At 36.7% G+C, this 23,528-nt stretch overlaps 3 protein-coding genes across 7 annotated transcripts; 2 read left to right on the plus strand and 1 right to left on the minus strand.

Moving 5' to 3' along the window:
- The first annotated feature begins 439 nt into the window (after positions 1–439).
- Positions 440–3,403, plus strand: LOC105045668 (mitochondrial import inner membrane translocase subunit Tim9). The gene is made up of 2 exons (XM_010924032.4): positions 440–647; positions 2,899–3,403. The coding sequence occupies exons 1-2, from the start codon at positions 553–555 to the stop codon at positions 3,083–3,085; spliced, it is 282 nt and encodes a 93-aa protein (XP_010922334.1). The 5' UTR covers positions 440–552; the 3' UTR covers positions 3,086–3,403.
- A 1,827-nt stretch (positions 3,404–5,230) lies between these two features.
- Positions 5,231–12,208, minus strand: LOC105045667 (protein TRIGALACTOSYLDIACYLGLYCEROL 2, chloroplastic). Of its 2 annotated transcripts, none has more exons than XM_010924031.3 (6): positions 12,045–12,208; positions 10,114–10,645; positions 7,558–7,887; positions 6,364–6,479; positions 5,715–5,805; positions 5,231–5,630 (listed from the first exon to the last, which is right to left on the minus strand). In XM_010924031.3, the coding sequence occupies exons 2-6, from the start codon at positions 10,627–10,629 to the stop codon at positions 5,538–5,540; spliced, it is 1,146 nt and encodes a 381-aa protein (XP_010922333.1). In that variant the 5' UTR covers positions 10,630–10,645; positions 12,045–12,208; the 3' UTR covers positions 5,231–5,537. The 2 variants fall into 2 exon arrangements, 1 of the variants encoding a protein (XP_010922333.1); XR_832102.2 differs by having other exon boundaries at positions 5,276–5,630; positions 6,364–6,490.
- A 4,190-nt stretch (positions 12,209–16,398) lies between these two features.
- On the plus strand, positions 16,399–22,757 carry LOC105045666 (uncharacterized). 4 transcript variants are annotated; one of them, XR_003800987.2, is made up of 3 exons: positions 16,399–17,642; positions 19,862–19,946; positions 22,261–22,757. XR_003800987.2 is itself a non-coding variant. In XM_010924030.4 (2 exons), exon 1 carries the CDS (start codon positions 16,561–16,563, stop codon positions 17,629–17,631), a length of 1,071 nt encoding a protein of 356 aa, XP_010922332.1. In that variant the 5' UTR covers positions 16,399–16,560; the 3' UTR covers positions 17,632–17,642; positions 22,261–22,757. The 4 variants fall into 4 exon arrangements, 3 of the variants coding, with proteins under 3 accessions (XP_010922332.1, XP_029120679.1, XP_029120678.1); XM_010924030.4 differs by lacking the exon at positions 19,862–19,946; XM_029264846.2 differs by lacking the exon at positions 19,862–19,946 and having other exon boundaries at positions 22,270–22,757.
- The last annotated feature ends 771 nt before the right edge of the window (positions 22,758–23,528 follow it).

A 23,528-nucleotide genomic window follows, 5' to 3' on the forward strand; every position in this document is an offset into this window, starting at 1 on the left:
TTCAAATTAATTTCACTACATTAAGACAAGCCACTTGTTGATGTTATTAACCACTTGAAGTTGATTGCAGCTTTGGATAAGCATTAATTAATGAGCTTTGACTGTATTCGTAAATAATTTTTTTGGTTGTTAAAATTTAATTTAATTCATAAGGACAAAATTTTTTTCATCAAATTTTGTTAGTAAATAAATAAAAAATCTAAACTTGAATTGGACCCAATCAAACTTGAATATTTTGGATTAGATCTGGGCCATTCATGATGCTGACCTGATATTGCCCCATGGAGGTCGGTCTAGAATTTTTTTCATGGACCCGTTCTGAGATGATGATCTGTTGAATTGGGTCAAGGTCTAATAGCAAAGCTTGTACACGTAAGTAGGGGTCAAACAAACGTCTGTCCAACCCGACCGGTTTACAGCCCTGGGTCGAGGGTTCGATATGTAGGCGCGGTGAACGGCGGCCTTGGGTTTTAATCGTTTGGAGCCGCCAGTCTCCGTCGCCCCAAAACCCTAGAGCCCCAGGAAGGTAGAGAGCGAACTGAGGAGGACAGGATGGACAAGAGCATGCTGGGAGATCTGGACTCGCTTCCCGAGGAGGACAAGATCAGGATGTCCGCCATGATCGATCAGCTCCAGATCCGCGACAGGTCTTAACCTCCTGCATCGATTCTTCTGTCCTCTTTGTTTGTTTTTTTTTTTTTTTTTCCATCTTTCTCTGTATGAGACGTCTTCTCATGCGATTCTTCTTTTCTTCATGTCATCATTTGCATCAATTTTACCTTTTCGGTTTTCCCCTCGCACAATTTATTGCGCAGAATAAGTGTATTGTTGAAAGCCAAAATAGAAGGGATCCGTTTGCTTTGGTTTAATTAGTTTGAGTTGGATCAAAAGATTGAATTTTTTTTTTCGTTTTAGTTAGAGTGGTTTCTGGCACAAAAGGGATAAGTAGGGTGGGTTTCAGAGATTGAATTTTTGATTGTCTGTTTTTCCTCCCATAGTTAGGCAAGGGATATTCAAGGATAAGAAGTCCACTCGCAAGCTGATCTTTTGGTGTCAGCACTTAGCACAATGTAAGTGTCAAAATTTTGTAGTAGTGATCTATTAGGAATTCTAGTCATAGAGAGATAGTATGCTAATTCACTGATCCAATGAATCGAACATTATGTGGCAGATGAAGTAATTTGCAGTTCCCATTTTGAAAAAGCAAGGGGTGTGTGAATTACAATGATTAGTTCAAAATTTATCTCATAGGCCATATTAGAAAGAAGTTTGTGGTGGCATCACTGCGCTTCTCAACTTGCATGTATTAATTCTGCTGTGACTATAAGAGCTTTGCTTTTGAGCTCTTTGTTTGTGGTATTGGTGACTTTCAAGATTTGTGTCCTCTTGGAACTTCTGTGACTTTCTTCGTCGACTCTCTTGTTATGTAAAGTTTGTATCTTAGTTTGTGTCTTCCGTAACAGCTACTAGCATTCAATATTACTCTCTTTAATTTCAACAGTCAAAATAACAATTTATTCATTGAAGTCAACCACAAACGATATTTTTCATGTGTTTAGTTACAAGAAAAAGCTCATAGGATTTCTACCTAATGAAAAAAATTTTATATTTCCTAGAACCTGTGAGGCAATTTGCAAGGAACCTCATGCGAAAAGAAAAAGAAGATGAAAGTATTCCAAATGGAGTACAAAAAGTGAGTTTTCTCTAAGCTTTCGGTTCACTATAATCAAATACTTATTCTTTATCTTTTTTTTAAAAAAAAAAAATTTTGCGTGTGTGTGGTCTATTGGTACCGTTAAGAATTAAGATAGATTTGCATGGATAGGTTTTGGATGTCTTTTTATGAAGTGACAATTAATTTCTAATCATTTGGACTTGCAAATTGAGCTCAAGAGGTCTAAAGGAAATTTTTTGAAATGTTTTGAGGGCATCAGAAGGGTAAATATGCTCAAACTTTAAATGCATACTTCAGAGATGATGTATGCAAAAAAAGGAATATATATCACCTTTTGTATTTCTCACTACACTAGAAATTAATCTCACGAGAAATATTGTCAGCAGGCAATTGATTGGTCATCTAAGAAAATAGGATTGATCTTACTTGTTTCACTTCTTAAGGTCCATTCATGATATGATTGTTTCAATGATTTTCCGGTAACCAGGCCAATATGCTGAAGGAAGGTATGAAACGCTTCCCCCCTCCTCTTCCTGATTCTTTTTATTAGGCTATGCATGGTCATGTAGTCGTTGTATGGGCATTTAATGTAGATTGCCTACTTAAATTCAGGGATGACTAGGTTTAGAGGTAGTATTCTTTCTTGGAAGATGTAGATAAACCTGGACAATGCACTATGACATGGCCAACACAGAGGGGGCTCCCTTGTAAATAACTGAAGGTCAATTTTCCTACTGGGAGCTGCCGTTACATTTTCATTGAACTATGTTGCAACTCCAATATCGTATTGACTGGCTAGGCATATGGATTGATTTAGTCAATGGTATCTGTATGGTGTACTTGCTCCTCCTCTCTTCCACCTGGAATTATCATTCTTAATATTTCATTTTGGTTTAGCATAGTACAATTTCAAGTTCATTGTGACTAGGTGGGAACACAAGTTGGCTTGCTTTTCCTTGGGGGAGCTCCAGTCCCCCTGGCCTGTCTTCCAAATAGAAACTCGAGGATGTTGTACGGTAGAGCCATTTACATAAGAATTTATACTTGGTCACAGAACAAACGTAAGTTGGTTTCAAAGGATGGATGGCCAACCACTTGGTGGTTTTGAGGCCTTTTTCAAAGTGTACACAGTGATTAACTTTTTATCACTACTAGTTAGATGACAAAATAGGCTGTTAGCCTGTTGCTAATTGGTTCTAACCTATTGTTATACTACCTTGCAGTTTAAGAATGTATAATTCACTGGTAGAGAGATGCTTCTCTGATTGTGTGGACACCTTTCGGCGCAAGTCTCTTGATAAGCAGGAAGAGACGTGTGTCCGTCGGTGCGCGGAGAAGTTCCTGAAGCACTCTATGAGGGTTGGAATGAGATTTGCAGAGCTCAACCAGGGTGCTGCCACACAGGATTAGTCCCCATGCAATTTCAAAAGAAGCGAAGTCACTGTGATTCTGTGGTTTTTTTTTGAGAAATCACTTCGGTCCTAATACAGTGCTCTTTTTTTTTCTGTAGTAGATTTATTTCTCAGCTCAATGGTTGTACCCTTGCTGAAAGGGGATGAAGGAATTTTTATTTGTTTTGGTGAGAAGATTTGAGTGTTAACAAAACTTGCAACAAGTTTTTGACTTGGCGGTTGTCTGACATAGCTATTGTTGTGTTTGGCACCAATAGCATTTCTAAACTGTTTGTCATCAGCAGGAGCAGCGAATAATATGAACTATTGTCTATTATATACTTCTATGGGTATGATGCTGTTCTCGTTGGGATATTCAGTTTGGTGTGTTTTTTTTCCCCGTTGGCTGTCCCTTCAAATAGTAGAATGACCCCACTTTCGAGTTGTGGTCGGCTGATTGGGTGAGGGTATTTTGGGAAGTGAAAAGTGGGCATAATTTTGGCGTTAGTTCTTCTATCATTTGTCCTTGGCTTTCCAGGGCAAGCCTGTGCCGTGACGTAGGCAGATTTTTTTTTTTCTTTTTAAAAAAGAGGGGCGTCGTGGCGCTTTTAGCTGGCAGGTTTTGACGGGTATCTTTCTCTGGCTCCGATTAGCCTCGGGAACAAGTCGTTGAAAGAGCTTTTTTTTTTTTTTTTTAATAAATATTCAGAGAAAAAAATATATACAAGCCAATTCCAGAGGATAACGAGGTAGTTTATTTTATTTTATTTTATTTTTAAGATATTAGACTTTGACATCTATAGGAAAGACCGGGTTTTTTCTTGTTTCATTTTTATTTTCTTGTTTTGAGAGCTTTCGGATTCCGCTATCCAGGAAGCATTAATAGTAGGTTTGGGACATTTTTGTCAATTGCTTTTGACTTGCCATTGGGTTTTACAGGTGGTTTTTTAGATCTTGTGAGCTGCCCTTCCTCTTTGCTGCTGGGATGAAAACAAGCACATAAAACCCACCTATTATTTGACCGACCACCCTATAGTTTTCTTTCTTTGTTTTCTTTTATTTTGTCCATTTCGCTGATGATTGCTTTGAACTGCTATAAGGACGTTGGCAAGTAGCTTGATTGAGCAAGTATGCTTGTTTTTATTATTTTATTATTAATTAAGTGTAAACGAATCTAATTGCTCGCAAACTACTTGAATTCAATTTGATTCAACTATTGTTGAGTTCGAATAATAGGATATTCAGTTCGAAAGCTTACGAATCTACTCGAATATATATATATATATATATATATATATATATATATATATATATATATATATATATATATAATATTATTATTAAATTAAAATTCGATTTTGAATTTAAACTCCAACTCGAATATGGTTCAATTGATATCCGAGTCAAACTGGTCTCGAATTTTATCTATTTTTTTATCGAGTCAAATTCGAACTTAAGATACCAAGACTGGAATGATAATAGATCGAATTTTGAATCCGAATATTTTAAATCAAATTGAACTCAAGTTTTCAACTACTCGATCGCACCCTTAATTAATTGATAATTGAATGGCTTTGCCCTCCCAAAAGGTCTAAAGGGATTTTTCAAATAGACCCTTTCCCTCATGCTCAACTCTATTTCTCCCACCCTGATGTTCTATATTGCATAAAAATCAATGGCAAAAAGAAAGAAAGAAAGAAAAGGAAATGTTAAAAAAAATATTGTAATAAACCTGAGGGTCGCTTACAATGCCCTCAACCATGATATACTGGCATATTACCTCGACCATATACGACAAGGAATACTCGGACACCAGCACCTGAGGCAAGTGCCCACCCGATATGCAATCGATGGGGAAAAAAATTTAAATTATTCCAAGCTTAATAAGATTCTCATCTATTTTGTTCTTATATTTGAGCAGTCTTTCTTTCACCTATATAGTTATAATCTAACTGGCAATGCCATAATCTCAAGGTAACCTCTATCACCAGTTAAAATAGTAGAATCCATGACTTTATACAGTAAAATCTTTTTTAAAAACAAAAAACCCAGTATCGAATATATTCCTATAAAGTTAACTCCTTGCTGTTCCAACTGGTAATAGCTACAGGAATAACCAGCACTGCCATAATATAACCAAAGCTCAAGAAATTCACACATCATAAATCATAATATTGCTTTGTGATAAGCAATTCACATAAACTGGTAATTGAAAAGTCATTTCACCTGCTGACCACAAGTGAAAAACTCAATTTAACATTTCAATCAGCGGGGGTGGGTCGAAATCTCAAGGCAGAATTTGTATACAGAAACAAAACATAAGTTATATTAGGATGAAGAAAAAAGCTAATGATTTGAGCCAAGCACATCCTATGTTTCCATATTCGTTTGTCTAACATATGTTGCCTGTTCCCTGCTGACAGATCAATGCCATTGACATATACTACTCTGCGGGCAGGTTCCGGTCATCCTCACAACAGTCTGCTGAGTGACCTGATAAGCGACTTCAAATTCTCTCTGGTGGCCTCATCACCTGTGAGACCTAAAATGTCGGAGCTTATACCCTGCAAATCCATGAAAAAAATATATATTTACATTATAAAACCATCCTCAGGTATACAATACTAAGACCAGGAGAAAAACATCACCTCAATATTCTTTAATGTGATAACCAGTGTGGATACCGACTTCTGAATCATTTGAGTATTTTCAGGAGTGAGGATGGAAGTGTTGACCTTCCTGCAAGACACAGATGATAATTTCAAACAAGTGTGTTCATGGGTGAGCCAGTGTTCTGCCAGTAGAACCCAGGACAAGCTCCCACCTTGCTCCCATTCCCTTTCCCTTTCATCTCTATAACAGATGCCTGAATAAATAGTGGAGATATACTGGAGTGAAGCTTCATGAGCAGGTCCGTTTTTTGGAGGGTTCGGGTATGAACCACTTAAGTGCCATGAGGGCACACTTTCTTAAGGATTCATGGTGAGATCACTTAAGGAGTTTAGTTAGCATACAAGAAACGAACTAGTGATATTTTGTTAGAAGGATTGGAAAAAGCTAGGCAGGGTTTAGAGTTTGGCTTTGAAGTAATAACATTTAATTCTGGCTTGCTCCAAAGAAATGGGGTCAGTAGGTGTGCTTTAAATAAATTGGGATCCATCCAATTTTGCTGGACCTGGGCATAATCAACTGCTAAACCCCATACCCCTGACCTAGAGCTTATTTTTCAGTTCTAGGAGAAGTTGAACTCATTAAAACCTGCTGATTTATGCAATTTACAATATACACTATACATACCTCAGATCTTCAGTTGCTTCAGCCAGGCTTTTAGTTAAACTCTCAACTTCCTTCAACAAAGCACTATCACGAATCTCAGCAAGCAAAGGTTGAATTGCTTCAGCCATGGCTTCAATCTGTTGTGACACTACAACAAGCACGTTTCCATGAGTATTCCTAGTTGCATACGTCTAACATTATACATTTTATCCAAAAAAAAGGGTGATTCTCCAAGTCCAGGGCCTTTCTCTAAGCAAGGAAGTAAAGCAATGCGGTAAATAGAACAAATAACAATGAAACATGGACAACATGCACAAGAGTGTGCTCTTAGTCTACTTAGCTACAAAACTGACAGAACGAAAGCGACATTAGGTAGACTAGATTATAGGTGCTATGTGCTTTTAAAGCTTATGATAATATTTCAAATATAAAGAAGAAATACTATATAAGATATCTTTGGTCTTGGATCTGGAGATTCACATGTATCCCTATCATTCAGAATTGCATATTTAATAACCAAATAATACAATTTTCCCCCTAACTGTAAGATTTCTCCGATCATCCAGGAAAATAAGAATGAAGCTTTCCGATGCAATGTACTGATCCAGATACGCTACACAAGTTGGCAATAAGACAATGTATCAGGACTTCTCATTGGGAACAAAAATATGATAGGACCTTTAGAATCAATTAATCCACTAAGCTCAACATAAGGAAGGATCACTACACTGCAAACAAAAAATAAGATAAATTTGAATAAGTTTATTAAATTATCTTGTGTTGATTAGCTTTTTCTAAAAATTTGCATGTAATTGTCGTGTGGCCAGCTGAAGCATCTTCAGAAAAATAGCCTATTGATGTTAAAATTGAACTCTTATTAAGTTGAAGAAAGGTAACAAAAGATAATCCTCTTCTTGACCTCTGCTTTCTATTCTTGTATGAACATGAGGAAAAGCTGGATGGGGTTTTAATTGTTCTCATGCCACTAACCCCTTTCTTTTGGTCACCACATAACAGAATACTGATACTGTTGCAGAATGTCGTAAACAAACTCATTGGCAAGATTATAAGGCAGTTGATTCATAATTTATTACCGAGGAAAAAGTAACCACAACAAGTTACAAGAATGTTCACAGTTACCACTATTAAGAACAAGATATATAAATAAATTCGAAATATCCTCTACAAATGGTTACGCATTTAAAGTGCTCAAACCTTTGTAAGCAGAGGTTGTGCTTCTTCTATGACAGCTGCAACTTTTTCAGCCAACTTGTAGCTTCTTTTAATACCTATTTCCTCCATTTCCCGTCCAAGACGGGTGAGTATCCCAACCAATGCATCCAAGCTCACCCCTTCTTGTCCCTTTATCCTCTCTCTGTCACAAACAATAAGACCTTCTTTGACACAATCTGGATCCAGAGGGCCAGCTGAGGGAGTTGGTAGTGGATCTCGTGGTGTGATATCAATCAATGTCTCCATAAGAAGGCCAGACTGATTCACCTCAACCAATGAATTTCGAGGTATAATAGTCTTATCATCTTCAACCTGCCAGAATAAAATGACAAGGAAATTAATCTCAGTTAAATAACTTATCATGCTGCAACCAACATTAAAATATGTAAAGTTTATGGCATTTGTGCGGTCCTGGGAACAACACTTTGGCATGAATTTCCTTCAATGCCTGTTTTTTCACTGTTTAAGACAGCTGGCAACTTTCCATTTTCCTAATTTTTCTCCAGACGTTATATGTAATTTTCACTGAACATTTTTCTAGAACTTAAAAAATGCAATACAAACAAAAAACATCTTCCGCTAATTTTCTGCATTTTTTTCCTTTTTTGATAAAACTTCCTATGATGTTTGATGCATCAAAATATGGAAAGAAACATCAGCTTTTACACAAACAGAAATAAAATATGAACTGGAAATATAAATTTCAGAAGTTTTAATTATCAGAATTTGAATATGCACAAATGAGCTAGAAGCCAAAGAGGAAAAAAATAATCAAAGGCATTTTGACGAGAAGAGGCTGACGTGAACAAGGCACTTACCATTTATGCAGTGGTGAATCATGTGACTGAGTTAACCAATTCACATGATAAGATGCTGACTAGCAGAATTAATGATGCTCTATCAATTCAGGAAAAAATTTTGACCTGGAAACAAAAGTGTGACTAAAGGAAAGGAAGTAAAAACAAGCCTACCTTGGCTTGCTCATCTGGTGGGGGAAAGCTAAAAACCATTTTGGCATATTATTACGTTCTATTTTATTGTGGTGGTATGGTTCAGTTTTGGCATTGCTTTAAACCTGCTCAACACAAAGGACAGAATAAGGGGCTAAACTGAGAGAGGCATGATTATCATACCAATAACGGATACTTCGAAGGTGGAAGACCTCATGGTGAAGTTTTATAAATTCTGTAAAAGACCTGACAGTGAAATTTTGTGTTCAAAAATACCACAACACCCCAAAGCAACTGGAGAGAACTGAATATTTAACTGAGGCCAAAAGCAGAATTTGTGCAATTAGAAGGGGCTCACAACCTCCATTAGAGAACACCAAGTAGTACATGTATAAGAGGAATACATTGAATATATAACATGACCAATATAATGACTAGAAAACAAGGATAAATTAGGATAACACATTGAACATTATGTATGTATGAACGACCATACAGGTACAAAGCTATCTCAAATAATTCCATAACTCCAGGTGCAGATAAATCATTTCAAACATCAGTGAAATCTTCCGATGTTATGTTCAGGAACATGCTGTAGTGGCACTCCCTATCAACATTCTTAGTTCACTGAATGAAGGCTGCCTGTGCAATCAAACACTTGAAAATATGTGAACCTCTTGGGTGTGGATGGCAACATGCAAGCTCATGACATTTAAGGCAGCAACAAGGCACATGTTGCTGGTTAGATAGTTCTGCATTCAAGCATAAATGCTTAGATTGTGCTGGCCATCTTAGGCCCACTGTGCCTATTTAAAAAAATAGTGCCTTTTTTCAGTCATGTTGAGGCCAACTTTTGTTAAAAAAAAGTAGGTCATATTGTTTGTATTGAGGTGATCTTATGCTCATAAATGCAGCAAACGTATTCCAAATGTAGGATATTAGAAATGTGCAAACTGCATGTTTGATGGTGCAACTTCACAAATGAAAATAATGATGACTCTCTGTACAAAGCTGTCATATTTAGTTTAATCAGGGAAAAGAGATTCTACTGCAAATTGCTCGCTACCATTGGTGTCAAACACTTGGGAAAATAAATAAATAAATAAATAAAAATGTGTGTGTAACTATTTTGGATATAAAAACATAGTAACAGGACATTCTAAACCCTGCATATAGGCAAAGCCTGGATCCTCAACTACATGTTCAAAGTGTGAAAACAAAGTTACAACTAATAAGGAATGGAAATTGAGTAGAATGAAAGTTATATTTGTCTAAACCATTCGATAATATAACAATTGATATTTGGGAAAACGATAAACTATATTGCAGATGTTAACTGGTGTCTGCTGGATATATAAATTTTAACAACTTGTTAATAACTTTGTGAGTACTGCATGTGATATCATATAAAAGACCTACTACTATTTTCAATTCCCTGGAAAATTGCAACAAAACGAATGGAAGATGCCAAACGGAAAAGCTATTTTGTTGATCCCAATACACAGGAGATCCATAGCATAATTAATAACATCTCAAAAAAAACTCCATAATATACATCTACATTGGTACCTCTAGAGCATTTACACACCTCAACAACTGCATCAACGCTCTTCAAAGAAGAATCAACATGGATGACATTTCCAACAGTCACACCTCGGATCCTAACTGGAGTTCCTATGCAGATCCCACAAGCTTGAGAGAACTCGAACACTGCCTGATACTTCCTAAATCGTGACTTCAAATAAAATCCCCTCAACCATGCCATACTTAGAGCAAAGAGAACAACCCCAGAAACAATGAACAAGCCAACACCCCCCTCCCAGACGCTCCGCCGGCCAAAACCAAAATCACTCAGCGGCTGCAAGGTCTGCCTCCAGATTGTCCGTGGAATCTCAAGAACGAGTGCAAGAGGGTTTTTTCCTTTTGAAGACAGTGGTAGATTTTGCTTGTCATCCATTGACTTTGCTTTTACTAGGGGAAGTTTTCTTAAGGGCTTCGTGGGAAGACAAGGAGCAGGATGCCGTAACCTATTAATAGAAGCACATATTGGCGACAATAACATGGCTTTAGAGGAAGAAGCTTGGACCCACATATTTGAAACCATCTTCGTACAATCAACACTACAAAATTTCAAACAAATTTGGACACTGAGCTGATAAAATTACTAAAATTTCAACAGAAATTGATGGAAAGCTGATGTGTTTGAAATTGTTATTAAAAAAAAAAAAATCCAGAACTAGAATGATTTCTTTCTTTCTCAGACTAGATAATAACATTTCAAATGGCTCAAACTTTCAGAGGATTGTGTCCAAGGCTCCTGCTGATACTGAGTCATCAGTTCAGCCTACTGAAGCAGTGCCTTGATACAAATTTCTTGCTACCATTTGGGACTGATCTTTCCATAATTCATCTAAATGTTGATTCTAGGATATGACCAGAACTAGACTAACTAAGACTCTTTGCTATAACCTGCATTGCAAAAGGGAGAAAAGATTTGACCTCTGTGATTACGGAATTTAGGTTTACCATATGATAAAATCTTTTGTATATATAAAGCAGATGCCCGTGGTTTCAACCCACTCTAGAGAACTCAATACCACTTTTTATACACTTCCAAAACTGCTCTTTCTCAGAATCAAGAGCCTCACCCCCTTTCAGCCATTTAAATTATCCAACTCTACATGGTTGAAGCTTGAATCTAGATGCTCTCTTCCTCCCCGACCCCTTCCTTTTTCGAGTGGTAAACCTAGATAATGCATACTCCGATTCATCTGTTTAGCTTGACCTTTGCTTTAACCTTGTCAAAGAAACGAGCATCAGAGAATGTTCAACACAGGAATCAGAAGAGATGTGATGCAGTAGTCTATGTACCTACCAGTGTGCTATCTGATACTTGAACTAGCAATGTTCGGTAATGGTGCTGGTTTCTATTGATCCACCAAAAATTCATTACAGTTTGAACAACGTATTCCTCTACAAATCTATAAAACGAATGAATAAAATATTCTCATCTCTATACATACAAACTCAGTCATTCAAAGAATTTCCTCTCCTTTATCTATCACACTGATAGGTTTCTGTGGTTCCCGTTGTGATTCCACCGATGCTTCTGGCAATTTAGGACTTCGCCCTGATACATTCCGGGGTGAAGCAAATCTTGCAGGCCCAGTGCCTCTTGGAGATAGGTTGACTTGTTCTTAAGCACGGAGCTGAAGCTTTGATGGATGGTCCCTCACACACCCAATCCAAGGCTAATTACTTAACCTCAAGGTCTAGAAATCAATAAAACTCTACCATCTAGTCCGAGAAAGAAAGAAATCAACGATCAACTGCACTCAAATTGGCCGCCAGCGCGACACAGTCAGATCAATTGAAGGAAGGGAAAAGGTTGGAACTTTGTGAACAAAAATCCACGCAAGTACGCTTAGTTCTTCCGATTTATGAGAAAAAGTCGAAAAAATTTTTGAAATCTGACAAGAACGAAGAGAATGGTGTGAACAGGAATGGAAGGAAGATTACGGCTCCGGTCTTTCCAAGAATCATTCACCGCCCGATTGAGGAACGGAGCCGGAGAAGCCACTCCTCGGCATCTCGCCCTCTTCTCTTGCGACCTGATGATGGGATGGATCCCTCGCTACGGAAGAAAAGCTAACCCTAATGCAGCGAGGCCCTACTTCTCCAGCTCTGGACTCGGTAAACATAAAAGCGCACTAGATTGGATAAAGTTCGTAAGAGTACGCTATATTCTATTCTAGACCAGTGAAACGCCAGGTGTGGCCACAGAATAGCTATATTCTATATTAGTTCACCATCACAGTATCATTTGTTTAATTGTTTTCGGTAATTACCATCGCGGCATCATTTGCGGAGTAAATTACCCATGCTCTGTGACCGTGCTTAAATTATTTTGAGTTCGCTAACCCACCGCACCGCCACCCCGCCACAACCTTTGCTAAACCACCATTATTTTTTATCGCTGGGGTTGTCGATGGGGATGGATTTCCGAACCAAATTGGGTATTTTACAAAATTAAATTGGAATGATTTCGATGATGAATTTAAAAATTAAAATTTATTCAGTCTGAGTTTTGGGTTGTATGTTTGATGATTCTTCGACCTGAAATCGAACTCCACATCGTATCCGAAGCTTAATCCAAAACCGAACATATACCTCATTTTTAATATCTTTCATGTTCTTTATATTTAGTATAAATCTAAATAACTAATTCTATGGGAATGACCATCAAATAATCCTAGCTCTCTATCCCACTCGATATATGCCGTTCGTAGCCACATTGCCATGGATCTTAACATTAAGAGAGGCGGTTTTTTGATGCTCTACCTTTCTTCAGTATTCTTCAAATTCCCATCCTACCTAAGATCAGCAAAATATCATCAGATCCATCAATCCGACTTATATTTGATTCACCATAAACAGATTTAAATTTAAGCTAAACATATTCGAATCATAAACAAATCGATTCATTTAATATTTGAATTAGATTTAGATTTCAAATATCTGATCCATTTAATCTATTTAATATTTAGATCGAATTAAGTGAGATAATCTATTTAACTCATTTAAAATCGAATTAATCTATTTAAAATCTGCTTAATATGTTTCTGACATGTTTAATCCGATCTGTTTAACATGTTTAACCTATTTAATCTGTTAAAAATTTATTTAACTTATTTAGCATATTTAACCTAACTTCACTCGTATAATAAACAGATTAAGTGGGTCAGATCGGATTATCCATTTAATAAATAGATCAAATTTGAGTTAACGATTTTTTGATCTAATCCATATCGATCCGACATGTATCCGATCCGATTCGACCCAATTGTCACCCTATCCATAGCTCCCCCCTCAAAAAATCATAGCCTTGCTTTCTGGCGTGACCAAGACCTCCCTTCACCTCATGACCATGACCTTACTTCACTGATCTGCTCGTCCTCCTACCTTCTCTCTCCAATCTACACCTTAATCTAGGGGCAATGCTATATATTCTTGATGAGATTATCGTTGGCGTTGCTATAACCTCCCCCTTTATTTCTCATCAAAAAAATTATAGGTCAATCGAGTGATCTACCTCCATTGCCTCCTTCCTTCTCCTTAGTGGCTTCTCCACCCTCCCAAACCACACCACCCCTATCTCTCTCCTCTCTCTTTTTGATCATTCTATCTTAATTTAGCAATTTTTGATTTTTTAGTTTCAATTTTAGTTTTATAATTTTCTTCCAATGGCGGATTTTTTTTTTGCTTAAAAAATCATTTGATTTTTATTTCAATTTGAAATACAATAATGGATTTCAATTTTTATTTCAATTTTTTCTGACTATATAAAATCCACCTATTGATATCCCTATTTATAGTTGTCCCTATCATATTATCTTCACCTATATGGCTACCACCATTGCAGCCATCATCATCATCTTTATAACATCAATATCGTTGTTGCTACCACTTTTGATATGCCATCGTCGTTATTATTACTGGCCCCTTTATGCCCCCACTTTCAACATTATCATCACCTTTGCAATCTCAAAACTTCTATTTCCAAAATAATTAATTAAAATAAATATATTTATATTTTAAAATTTTAAAAATATTTTTTAAAAAAATTAAAATTAAAAAAAATGAAAGTGATATAAAATGTTTCTCTCGTTCTCATCACCCATTATTAAAATGGTACGGCAAGTGACTTGTTCATTTTGTTTGTCATCTAGATTATTTGCAAGTTTTTAAGTAGATCAAAATTATTTTCAAGTCCATCATCTAACTTGTTGTAATTTAAAATATAATCTAGACACTTCAATTTAAACCCGGCAAAGTAATTGCATTAACCAAACATCCTCAACTTTTTGATTGATCATGTCTTATTTTTATGTTAGATTGTCCCCTTTTTTTTCTTCGAAGAATATTCTACTTTCCCCATTTAAACCTATGGCTTAAAGCCCCCAATAAGTTGATAGATAAATATATTGATATTATTATTTTTTTAAAATTGTACAATGCAGGTATTAGATTTTATCCTACCCCTTTCTAGTAAGTTGAAACAAATAATACCACCACAATATATTATAAATAAGATGAATATACTTTGCTTCGGAGAAAACATATCTACTTCTCTCGTGTCCAAACTAATAACATGGCATTTAAATCATATGTACAATCATTCTTCATCATAATATATACTACTGAAAATGTCTAGAAACTAAATATCATATATCTTAGTGGTTTCTAATACGTGCATCATATAAATAAAAGATAAATTATTTTTATTATACTTATATATTGTAATATATAATAAAATATTTAAATTAAAATTCTATCTCATTGATGATCATCTATGCAAGTTAATCTCTCTCTCTCTCTCTATATATATATATGTATATCGAAAAACTGTAGATTTTGATGCTTATAATGTAATAAAAAGTGGTTTAGTATTATTTTAACTTTGTATTTATGCACTAACTTGATACATCAAGGACTACATAATTACATGATTTTTTGAATTTTAATTATTTTTCATGGCACATATTACGACCAATGGCATAGACCTTCAATTTGGATGTTCCACTATTAATCTTAACTTGAGAGGAATAGGTACCTTTTTCCATCGAGAAGAGCAAAGTTCATCCAGTAGTAAATTAATCAAAGATAACCTTGCATGCTCCTCATTCCTGCACCATCTCAGTACCAATGTATATATTTTATACTATAATGCATAAAGGATCTTTTTGTTGATCATCACAATCAATTACTTGAGCCTTTTGTTCATGATACTTGGGTTCAAGAGTCCACTTATAATGAGGTGCAACCTTAATAAACTAGAATATTGTATGTGTGATGTACATGACCAAAAGGCTAGTACGGAGCAGATAGGTTGGGGGATTGAGTGCGTGTTATACGCTGTAAATAGATATACATCATTGTCCAATTTTTATTTAGGATCGACTTAATTTGAAAATATTAAATTATAAAATAATCAAATGATTTTTAAAAATTATTTATCTTAAAAAAAATAATTATAGAAAAAAATAAGTTTGATTGGTAAAAAATTACTTTAAAAAATGATATTGAATTGATTGAAGATCATAAAAATATGATCGAATTTATAAATATATTTATTAATAAAAAATAATTTTTTAATATAAAATAATATTATTTTTAATTTTTTTATATAATGACTATAATCACGTAGCTCTTTGCATAATATCATTTATATTTTTTTTAAAAAAAAATTATTAAATAAATATAGAAAGATAATACAACAAAATTCAATAATTATATGTATACTTTATTTTTTGAGCTTTATATTTTTAATATTTTTATTAACAACAATATCTCATTCAGCACCTATAATTTATTGTATTGAGGAGTTTGAGAATATTTTTATCAAATATGAATTATCATCATTTAGAAATTTATTTAATACTAATCATTCATGATATCTCTCAAAAAAATTTTTTTTTTTATCATCTTTATCTTCTATTTTTTATACTAAATATAGTAATTTGATATAAAATTTTATTTTTCCATACTAAATTCCAATCAAACGGATCCTTCAAAAAAAAATAAAAATAAAAATAAAGAATAAAGGAGAGGTAAACAAAAAGGTGTTCACGGGGGAAAATGGGCGCTCCTCCAACGATATTCAAGTTGCTGGAGGCTTTATGCTTTTTCTCTGGGGACCACGTCGGGCCATGGATTTCTCCACGTGCAACGCACGTGATAAGAACCGGTGCGGTATTATTTCACGTATCCGTTCGTCGTGTAGCCACGAAAAATATATTTTTTTGATCACCGCCTAATCATATCCGTATTTCGTACCTGGCGACCCAACCACGTTTTATAAAGCGGGCGACGGGTGAATGGAGGAGACCAAATCAACTTTTCAAATCCGAAACCCACTTTTCTCTCTACAGCCATCCACAGAAGCACCAAATCGAGAGCCTTCGATCGACATCCTTCCAAACCCTAACCCTAATCCTAGAATCCGTCTCAACAGCGTCCTCCATCGGCTGTCAAGATGCCGGCGACGGCGGGAAGGGTGCGCATGCCGGCGAACAACCGGGTCCACAGCAGCGCCGCCCTCCAGACACACGGGATCTGGCAGAGCGCCATCGGATATGATCCCTACGCCCCCACCAACAAGGACGAGGACGCCTCCAAGGGCGGACACGCCGGCAAGCCTGGCGACGACGGTGCCGAGAACGCCTACGCCAGCTTCCAGGGCCTTCTCGCCCTCGCCCGCATCACAGGCTCCAATTCCGACGAGACCCGCGGCGCCTGTAAGAAGTGCGGCCGTGTCGGCCACCTTACGTTCCAGTGCCGCAACTTCCTCAGCGTCAAGGAAGACAAGGACAAGGATGCCACCGCTGACGCCGCTGCCCTCCAGACCGCCTCGGCCGTCTTCGAGAAGATCAAGAAGGCTGCCGGGAAGAAGGAAGAGGAGGAGAGCGACGAGGAGGAGGACGAAGAAGAGGAGAGTGAGAGTTCGGATTCTGACATGGATCCGGAAATTGAAAAGATCATTGCTGAGAGATTCGGGAAAAAGAAGTCTTCCTCCAAGAAGAGATCGCCGGTGGAGGGTTCAGGGGAGGAGAAGAAGGGGAGTCGGAGGAGGAGAGGAAGGTCCAAGAAGAGGAGCGGGAAGAGGTCGAGCCGGAGCGATGGGACTGATAGCGAGGAGGAACCTAGGAGGAGGGAGAAGAGGAGGAGGAGGAGGCATGGGGGTTCGGATGATGATGTGGAAGAGGAGGATGGGAGCCGTAGGCACAGGAAGAGTCGGAAGGAGAAGAAGAGGCGGAGGAGCCATCATAAGAGGGATGAGTCTGATGAGTCATCGGAAGATTCTGGTAGGCGTCGCCGACATAAGCGACGGCATGGGAGGAAGGATGTGTCTGAGAGTGACTGGGATGGTAGTGATGATTCATTGGATGATCGGAAGAGGTCCGGCAGGCACCACGAGCGCTGGAGGAAGAGGAGGTCCACTTCCTCTGAAAGTAGTGCATCGGATGATGAAGACTATCGTGGAAGAAAGGGGAAAATGCATTCTCAGGACAGGAGCAGGAACCATAGGCGTGAAGAGAGGAACTGAAGAAGGGAATGGTAATTGCTGTGTGTCATTGATGCGACTTTTCTGTTACCAGTGATATGGGTTGTCTATTAGCTTCAAGTTTGTGTTTAGACAATATTGGTTACTATGATTTGCATTATGCTTGGAGTTTCATAATGTTTTGTGATAGTTGATATAATCTGCTCATGTCGATCCCTGCCATTGTATCCTGGTATAGTGTCAAACCCTTTTTTTTTTTTTGTTCCTGTGCGTATTATTGTAGTAATTGTAACAGCTTCTGCTGATATGGCCATGTTCTAGAACCTATTTTATTGATCTTGATCTCCATATGCTAAAATATGTATAGATGGAAAATAAATAAATTTCCGTGCTTAGATCATATCAAAACATGATCCCACATCATATTTATGGTTCATTTTTGCAGCCACTTGATGCATAGGTTAGAGACTACTAAAAATTATGATTTTCAATTTCTAAGCATTTTTAGTGGTATAGATCATGGGATCTTCAATTTAAATGTCTCATTATTGATTTTGGAGTCGAGTCCCTTCATATTGAGAGGAGAAAAGTCCATCTTAAAGAAACATTTTGTATTGAGAAGTATATTTTTTACAGTTTTCATCATGCAGTTAAGCAAGGTCTTATTACATTCGAACTGTTGTTTGTATTTGGGTGATTAAATCTAGATGGTAAGGATCTTTTTTTTTAACCGTTACATTTAAAAATTGGAGTGAGTGATGGCTTGAATTTGCAGATTAGAACAAATGTTGTATGTAAGATTCTAGTGTTTATAGGTATCTTGGTAATACTAATATTTGTTATTTTGACTTGAATTTATATATTTGATGCATCAGATGCTTACCAAGCACTATGTGATACTTCTAAAAGGTGTTTGCTCTATTTATTTTATCTTGTAGTAGTTTTTGATATTTTAGTTATGCATTTCTCAAAGAAATTTTAGATCATCGTCAGACTTTGCAAAATGTTTTCGGTTATCGGAACTATGCAAAATATGCTGAATGCCCTAAACAACACAAAATGCACGCACTAGAAATATGTCTAACATATCTTTTTGTGTTTCCCCATTGATTTTTGTTTAAAGAAAAGAAGATCCAACACAGTGTTGTTAAAGGCCCTAGGCGCGTCTAGGTACTAGGGATCCCTAGAGCCTAAGAGCAAGGCGCAAGGTGCAGGCGCGGGCCTGAGAGAAGTCAGGCACCAAAACTAGAAAAATAGAGAACTAGCTATAGACAAAAATTTCAGCTAGTAAAAACTAGCATCTTATTATTTAAAAGTAAAAATAGAAAAAGATCTAGCTATAGGCAAGAAGTTCAGCATGTAAAAACTAATTCTAATCCAAAAACAATCAAATAAGTACTTTTTAAATTCCTAATTGGCTAATCCTCCTCATCATCATCATTAAGCAAACTAATTTCATCATTTTCTTCTTGTTCCTTTCCAATATCTTTCTCATACTTATCTTAGAAAATAGAAACTAGAAATTAATACTCGCTGGAATCATATGTAATATAATTGACCTTTCCTATGTACTATAACTAACCTTTCCTATGTACTATAATTGACCCTTCCTACATACTATAACTAACCTTTCCTATATACTATAATTGATCTTTTCTATTCCTTTGGAACTAGAAATTAATATTATAACTGACCTCATTACATCTCAGAACAATGCAGAGGCGTGCGCCTGAGGTGCCTAGGCTGTGCCTAAGGGCTGTCACCTCGCCTGGGGGGTACAGAGGCGATGGCCCTTGCATCTAGCGCCTTACCTCAGGCACGTCTTTAATAACGCTGATCCAACATGTTAGTTTCAAAGTTAAGATGAAGTCATTGAAATACCTGAAACTAGAACTAATTTGTCCAGCTGATATTGAAACTTAAACTGTGTTCTTGAACCATATTCCAAAATTGATTCCTTGACCCCTTTCACTGCAGCAGAAGGCTACTCACTGTGTGAAATAAAAGAAGATAACCATAATTCAATTAGTCACTTAATAAAAGACATCAGAGGATATTGCAAATCAGAATACATGAACTTCCTTGTTAACATCATTTTGCCTATTTTATGCTGAACTAGCCTCCAGATCGATCTGATTTTCGGTTACAATGTTGACATTCTCATGTTCAGAACTTTATGATGAATGCAGTCATCAAACAAGTGGATTAGTAATAAAGTATTGCAAGTCCATTTGCTTATATTGCTTCTTATCAAATGATAAAACTTTGGAAGGTTATATGGATAACGTTGGAGAATCATGCTAGAATGGATCCATGTGTTGCTCAACATCCATCATTTAAGGCGCGTATACTGCCTGGTTAGTATTATTATTTGCAACAGATACCCTTTGATCAATCTCTATCTAATGGATCTTGTGGTTCTTTAAGAATCCCTTCTGGAAGTTGGGTTTGCAAATAGGTTAATACGGTGATTGGTTTGGGAACTTCATATGTTCTGTCAGATGGCCCCATTTTCCCCTCAGTTCTGAACTTTATTCTTCATGGTGTAAAGCTGTTCTATGACTCTTTTCAAGTGAGAGATGCACTTCTAGTTTGTTAAACAGCTTATCATGGAAGTATTGTTCCATATTGCATTTGTACATTGGCATGTGCTGGAATTGCTGCTGGGTTTATACCTAAGATATTCAATTAAGCCATGAAAGCCTGTTGATTTTATTCTGAAAAACATATACTAATGGTGAATTGATTTTCATTTAAAAATGTTTCCAGTAATTCGGTAAACTTTGTATAATTTAATGAGAGCTGGATCTTTACTTGCGTACAGTACTTGTAAGGAAATCCTTGTACTTATTCAAGGAAGTATAAAACTAATTGACAAATTTTCTTAATCAGTGCTGGTGTTATGACTTATGATATTATGTTTTGGGTTGGTATGTTATCCAACACCTAGAAGACACATTAAACTTATAACCAATTTCAATTACTTAAATTTCAGCCATTGTGGATTACTGATTTTCTATAGATTTTTTTTTTAATGTTTCCATTATTTTAAAAAAAATCAACTCTATCTTTATCTGCTTTACTGGGCATATTCAGGGATAAAGAACTTCCATTGTCATTCCATCCTGCAGCCTAGCTATCACTTTTGTGGAATCTAATTCCACTGAAAATAGGACATCCAAAGGAAAAGTTTTATTGGCATTTCTCCTGTTAAATACTTATGTAACCACTTCGAACCAAAAGTGTCTTTAAGGAATTGGAAATCAGCTGTGGTTTACAAGCTATATTGAGTGCATATCGTATTTGTCTTTACTCTAATTCAATAACCTACAAAAAATGGTGAGTTAAACTTGACACTAATCATTAATTGCTGCTAGATGGTTTTGGCACATTGAACATCTGGACTGCGGCATAAATTATCTTTGATTATCCATCGGCCAACCTTCCCATGTAGTTTCTTATTAATCATCCATTTGTTGTTCCAATGAAAGTATGTTCCCTTTGTTTTAGTTCTGCTTTGTAAGCTTGTTGGTTTCAGTTATGCAGCTTATTGCTCTTTGTTCTTGGCTTGAGGTCTTAGAGTTATGGTTGCCGGACATCTTAGATCATGAGTCAAATATATCTTGTTCAGTCTTCTTTGTGAGAAAGTGGCACATTATTGGTTTTATAGTTTATCCTGCACCATATTGTTCTTCTACTTGTGATTGTCTCCTTAAATCTAACGTTGAAGTTATTCATATACATGATTGAATTTGAATCAGTGTGGAGGTTAAGTTCCTTTTGCATATGATGGTTCAAATGTGCATATTTTGTAATGGTTACACGCACCACTTTGTACCTGGAAACTTGCACTTACGAGCTTCCATCTCTCTCTCTCTCTCTCTCTCTCTCTCTCTCTAATTGTCTATTTTATTCTGTATTGACTTCTTATTGAAAGTAGTTCCTTCAGGTGCGGCCATGTGAAGTGTTTTCCCATGGCATGGCCAGTTTGCAAGGGAAATTTCTTATTAAAGAACTTGACATTCTTTATTTATATTCGTTCTTTAAGTTTGCTTTTTCTTCCCATCGTATATGAAAATTTAAGCTGCAGATCTTCTCATTCATCTAATCAAGTTATCGGAAAACCAAATGGCCTTTATTTTGCATCCCGATAGGAGAACGTACATGAAAATGGAAAAATGACGATGAGGTAGCCTGCTTCTTTGATGTCATATGATGTTAACTATTTCATCTATTCGTTGCATTTGTTATTTACCGGGCTGTAATTATCATGTAAATTGGAAATAGTTCTTAAGTTGCTAATAGTCTTGATGCTTCAAACCCCTTTAATTAAAAGCATCCAAAGTTTTGTGGGAGGTGAATTACTTGAACCAGAGCCTCTCTTACCATAATTGTTTTGTATTGGAGTGATGATGATGATGATGAATGTGGTATTACTGAAATTGTTGCATTTTAATTTTTTTTTGTGACTTGAAAATGCACACAAGTGACCGAGCAGTGTTAGCAGGACCTTGGTAATTGGTCATTGGTTTCGATAATGTGACCATCTGGCAAGCCCCAGACATGGGTGGATCTTGCATGGACGGTCTATGATTTTGTATAACGTAGTTGCTTGTGTTCTTTGAATGTTCTATGCTGCCTTTTCTCTCTTTTTTATTTTTTGGTTTTTAGCTTTTGTAGTTTCGTGGTACGTTAGTGATGTTGGTTCTCGAAACACCGAATGATAGCTTGAAGGTGACTCAGACATGCGGCCTTCAAGCTATGCAAACGGAAGGACAAACAGCATGTTTGGTCGGTCGGCAACTCGAAGCTTTGATTGCTGGATTCAATTCGGGTGGCAACTTAGCGTGGCAAACCTTTATATCGCAAGAGTGACGCTGTCCAACTTGTCTGGCCGAACCCTTTTGGGTGGGTTAACATGCCTACTAATTAGTGTGGGACCAGGTCTATATTGTGTTTGGTGGAGTGCTGGTGCTGGTTCATCTTGGTGGTCGTATATTTGTCGAGTACCTTTTGAAGTGAATTCAGATGGAGGCAACCTTTTTTTTTTTTTTTTTTTTCACTCTTCTGCCACCTAATGATGGTCGTATTAATCGTTCCCATCTTATACAGCAAATTTTGTAGTGCTTCTAAAAATTTAAAAAAATTCGGAGTACTGCTTTGGGTTCCCTTTATCATGTCCCGATTGAGCATCAGCCCGGGCTTTTCATGAAGGACAAAGTATTTTTTCTCTTAAATTTAATGTCAAAGAATAGCTATTACTTCTATAATTCTATCATTATAGAATACAAATTTATAAAATAGATATTATTTCTTATATATTATTTAGGATGCAGCTCTTATATTATATATTTGTTTGCTTTCATATGTACAGAAATTGCGCATGTATTAATCAGGGAAATAAATTTCGGCTTAAAAGGCACGTTACATTGGAGAAAATCAGCGGATGCCTTGTCATCGAATCGGTTAAAACTAATATTCAAGAATATAAGAAACGAAGCCCTGATTCATGCTCCATTAGCGGGATGTACAGTAGCCCTCGAGCACAGCGGTGCACGATGTGCTAAAACGTGTATGCTCTAGTGCGGGAACCTAGTAGTTATTTCATGGTTCCATCGCCGGTCCAAAAGGACAGAAGAGGGGTGTGGGGGTCCCGGGCATGATTAAAGAGGTGTGAAGTAAAGCAGGCTGGCTTGTCTTTCTTTTTGGTAGACTAAAAGTGGGAAATTCTGAACATAGTTGGTCAGGTTGGGGTCCCCCTCCCTTGCTCCTTCCATAATGGAAGCCACCTTTTCTTACGGTTTAGTCATCATCATTCCATCCACCCAACTACCCCTTGCCCAACTCCTCAGTCTCCAAAGACCGCACCCGAGTCCTATCCTTCTTGAAGGTATCTCTTCTAAAATCTATACTAATGTCAATGTCGCAACGTTTAGGCC

The sequence above is a fragment of the Elaeis guineensis genome, chromosome 5 (genome assembly GCF_000442705.2).
Source record: "Elaeis guineensis isolate ETL-2024a chromosome 5, EG11, whole genome shotgun sequence".
NCBI lineage: Eukaryota > Viridiplantae > Streptophyta > Magnoliopsida > Arecales > Arecaceae > Elaeis > Elaeis guineensis.

What these genes read in the sequence shown, in the direction of transcription:
- LOC105045668 (XM_010924032.4), top strand. Translation starts at nt 553, where the DNA reads ATGGACAAGAGCATGCTGGGAGATCTGGACTCGCTTCCCGAGGAGGAC. An exon ending in CAGCTCCAGATCCGCGACAG is followed by an intron (nt 648 to 2,898) that starts GTCTTAACCTCC and finishes ACTACCTTGCAG; the next exon opens with TTTAAGAATGTATAATTCAC.
- LOC105045667 (XM_010924031.3), bottom strand. Translation starts at nt 10,629, where the DNA reads ATGGTTTCAAATATGTGGGTCCAAGCTTCTTCCTCTAAAGCCATGTTA. An exon ending in CACAACCTCTGCTTACAAAG is followed by an intron (nt 6,480 to 7,557) that starts GTTTGAGCACTT and finishes GTGTCACAACAG; the next exon opens with ATTGAAGCCATGGCTGAAGC. An exon ending in TCACATTAAAGAATATTGAG is followed by an intron (nt 5,631 to 5,714) that starts GTGATGTTTTTC and finishes ATGGATTTGCAG; the next exon opens with GGTATAAGCTCCGACATTTT.
- LOC105045666 (XM_010924030.4), top strand. Translation starts at nt 16,561, where the DNA reads ATGCCGGCGACGGCGGGAAGGGTGCGCATGCCGGCGAACAACCGGGTC.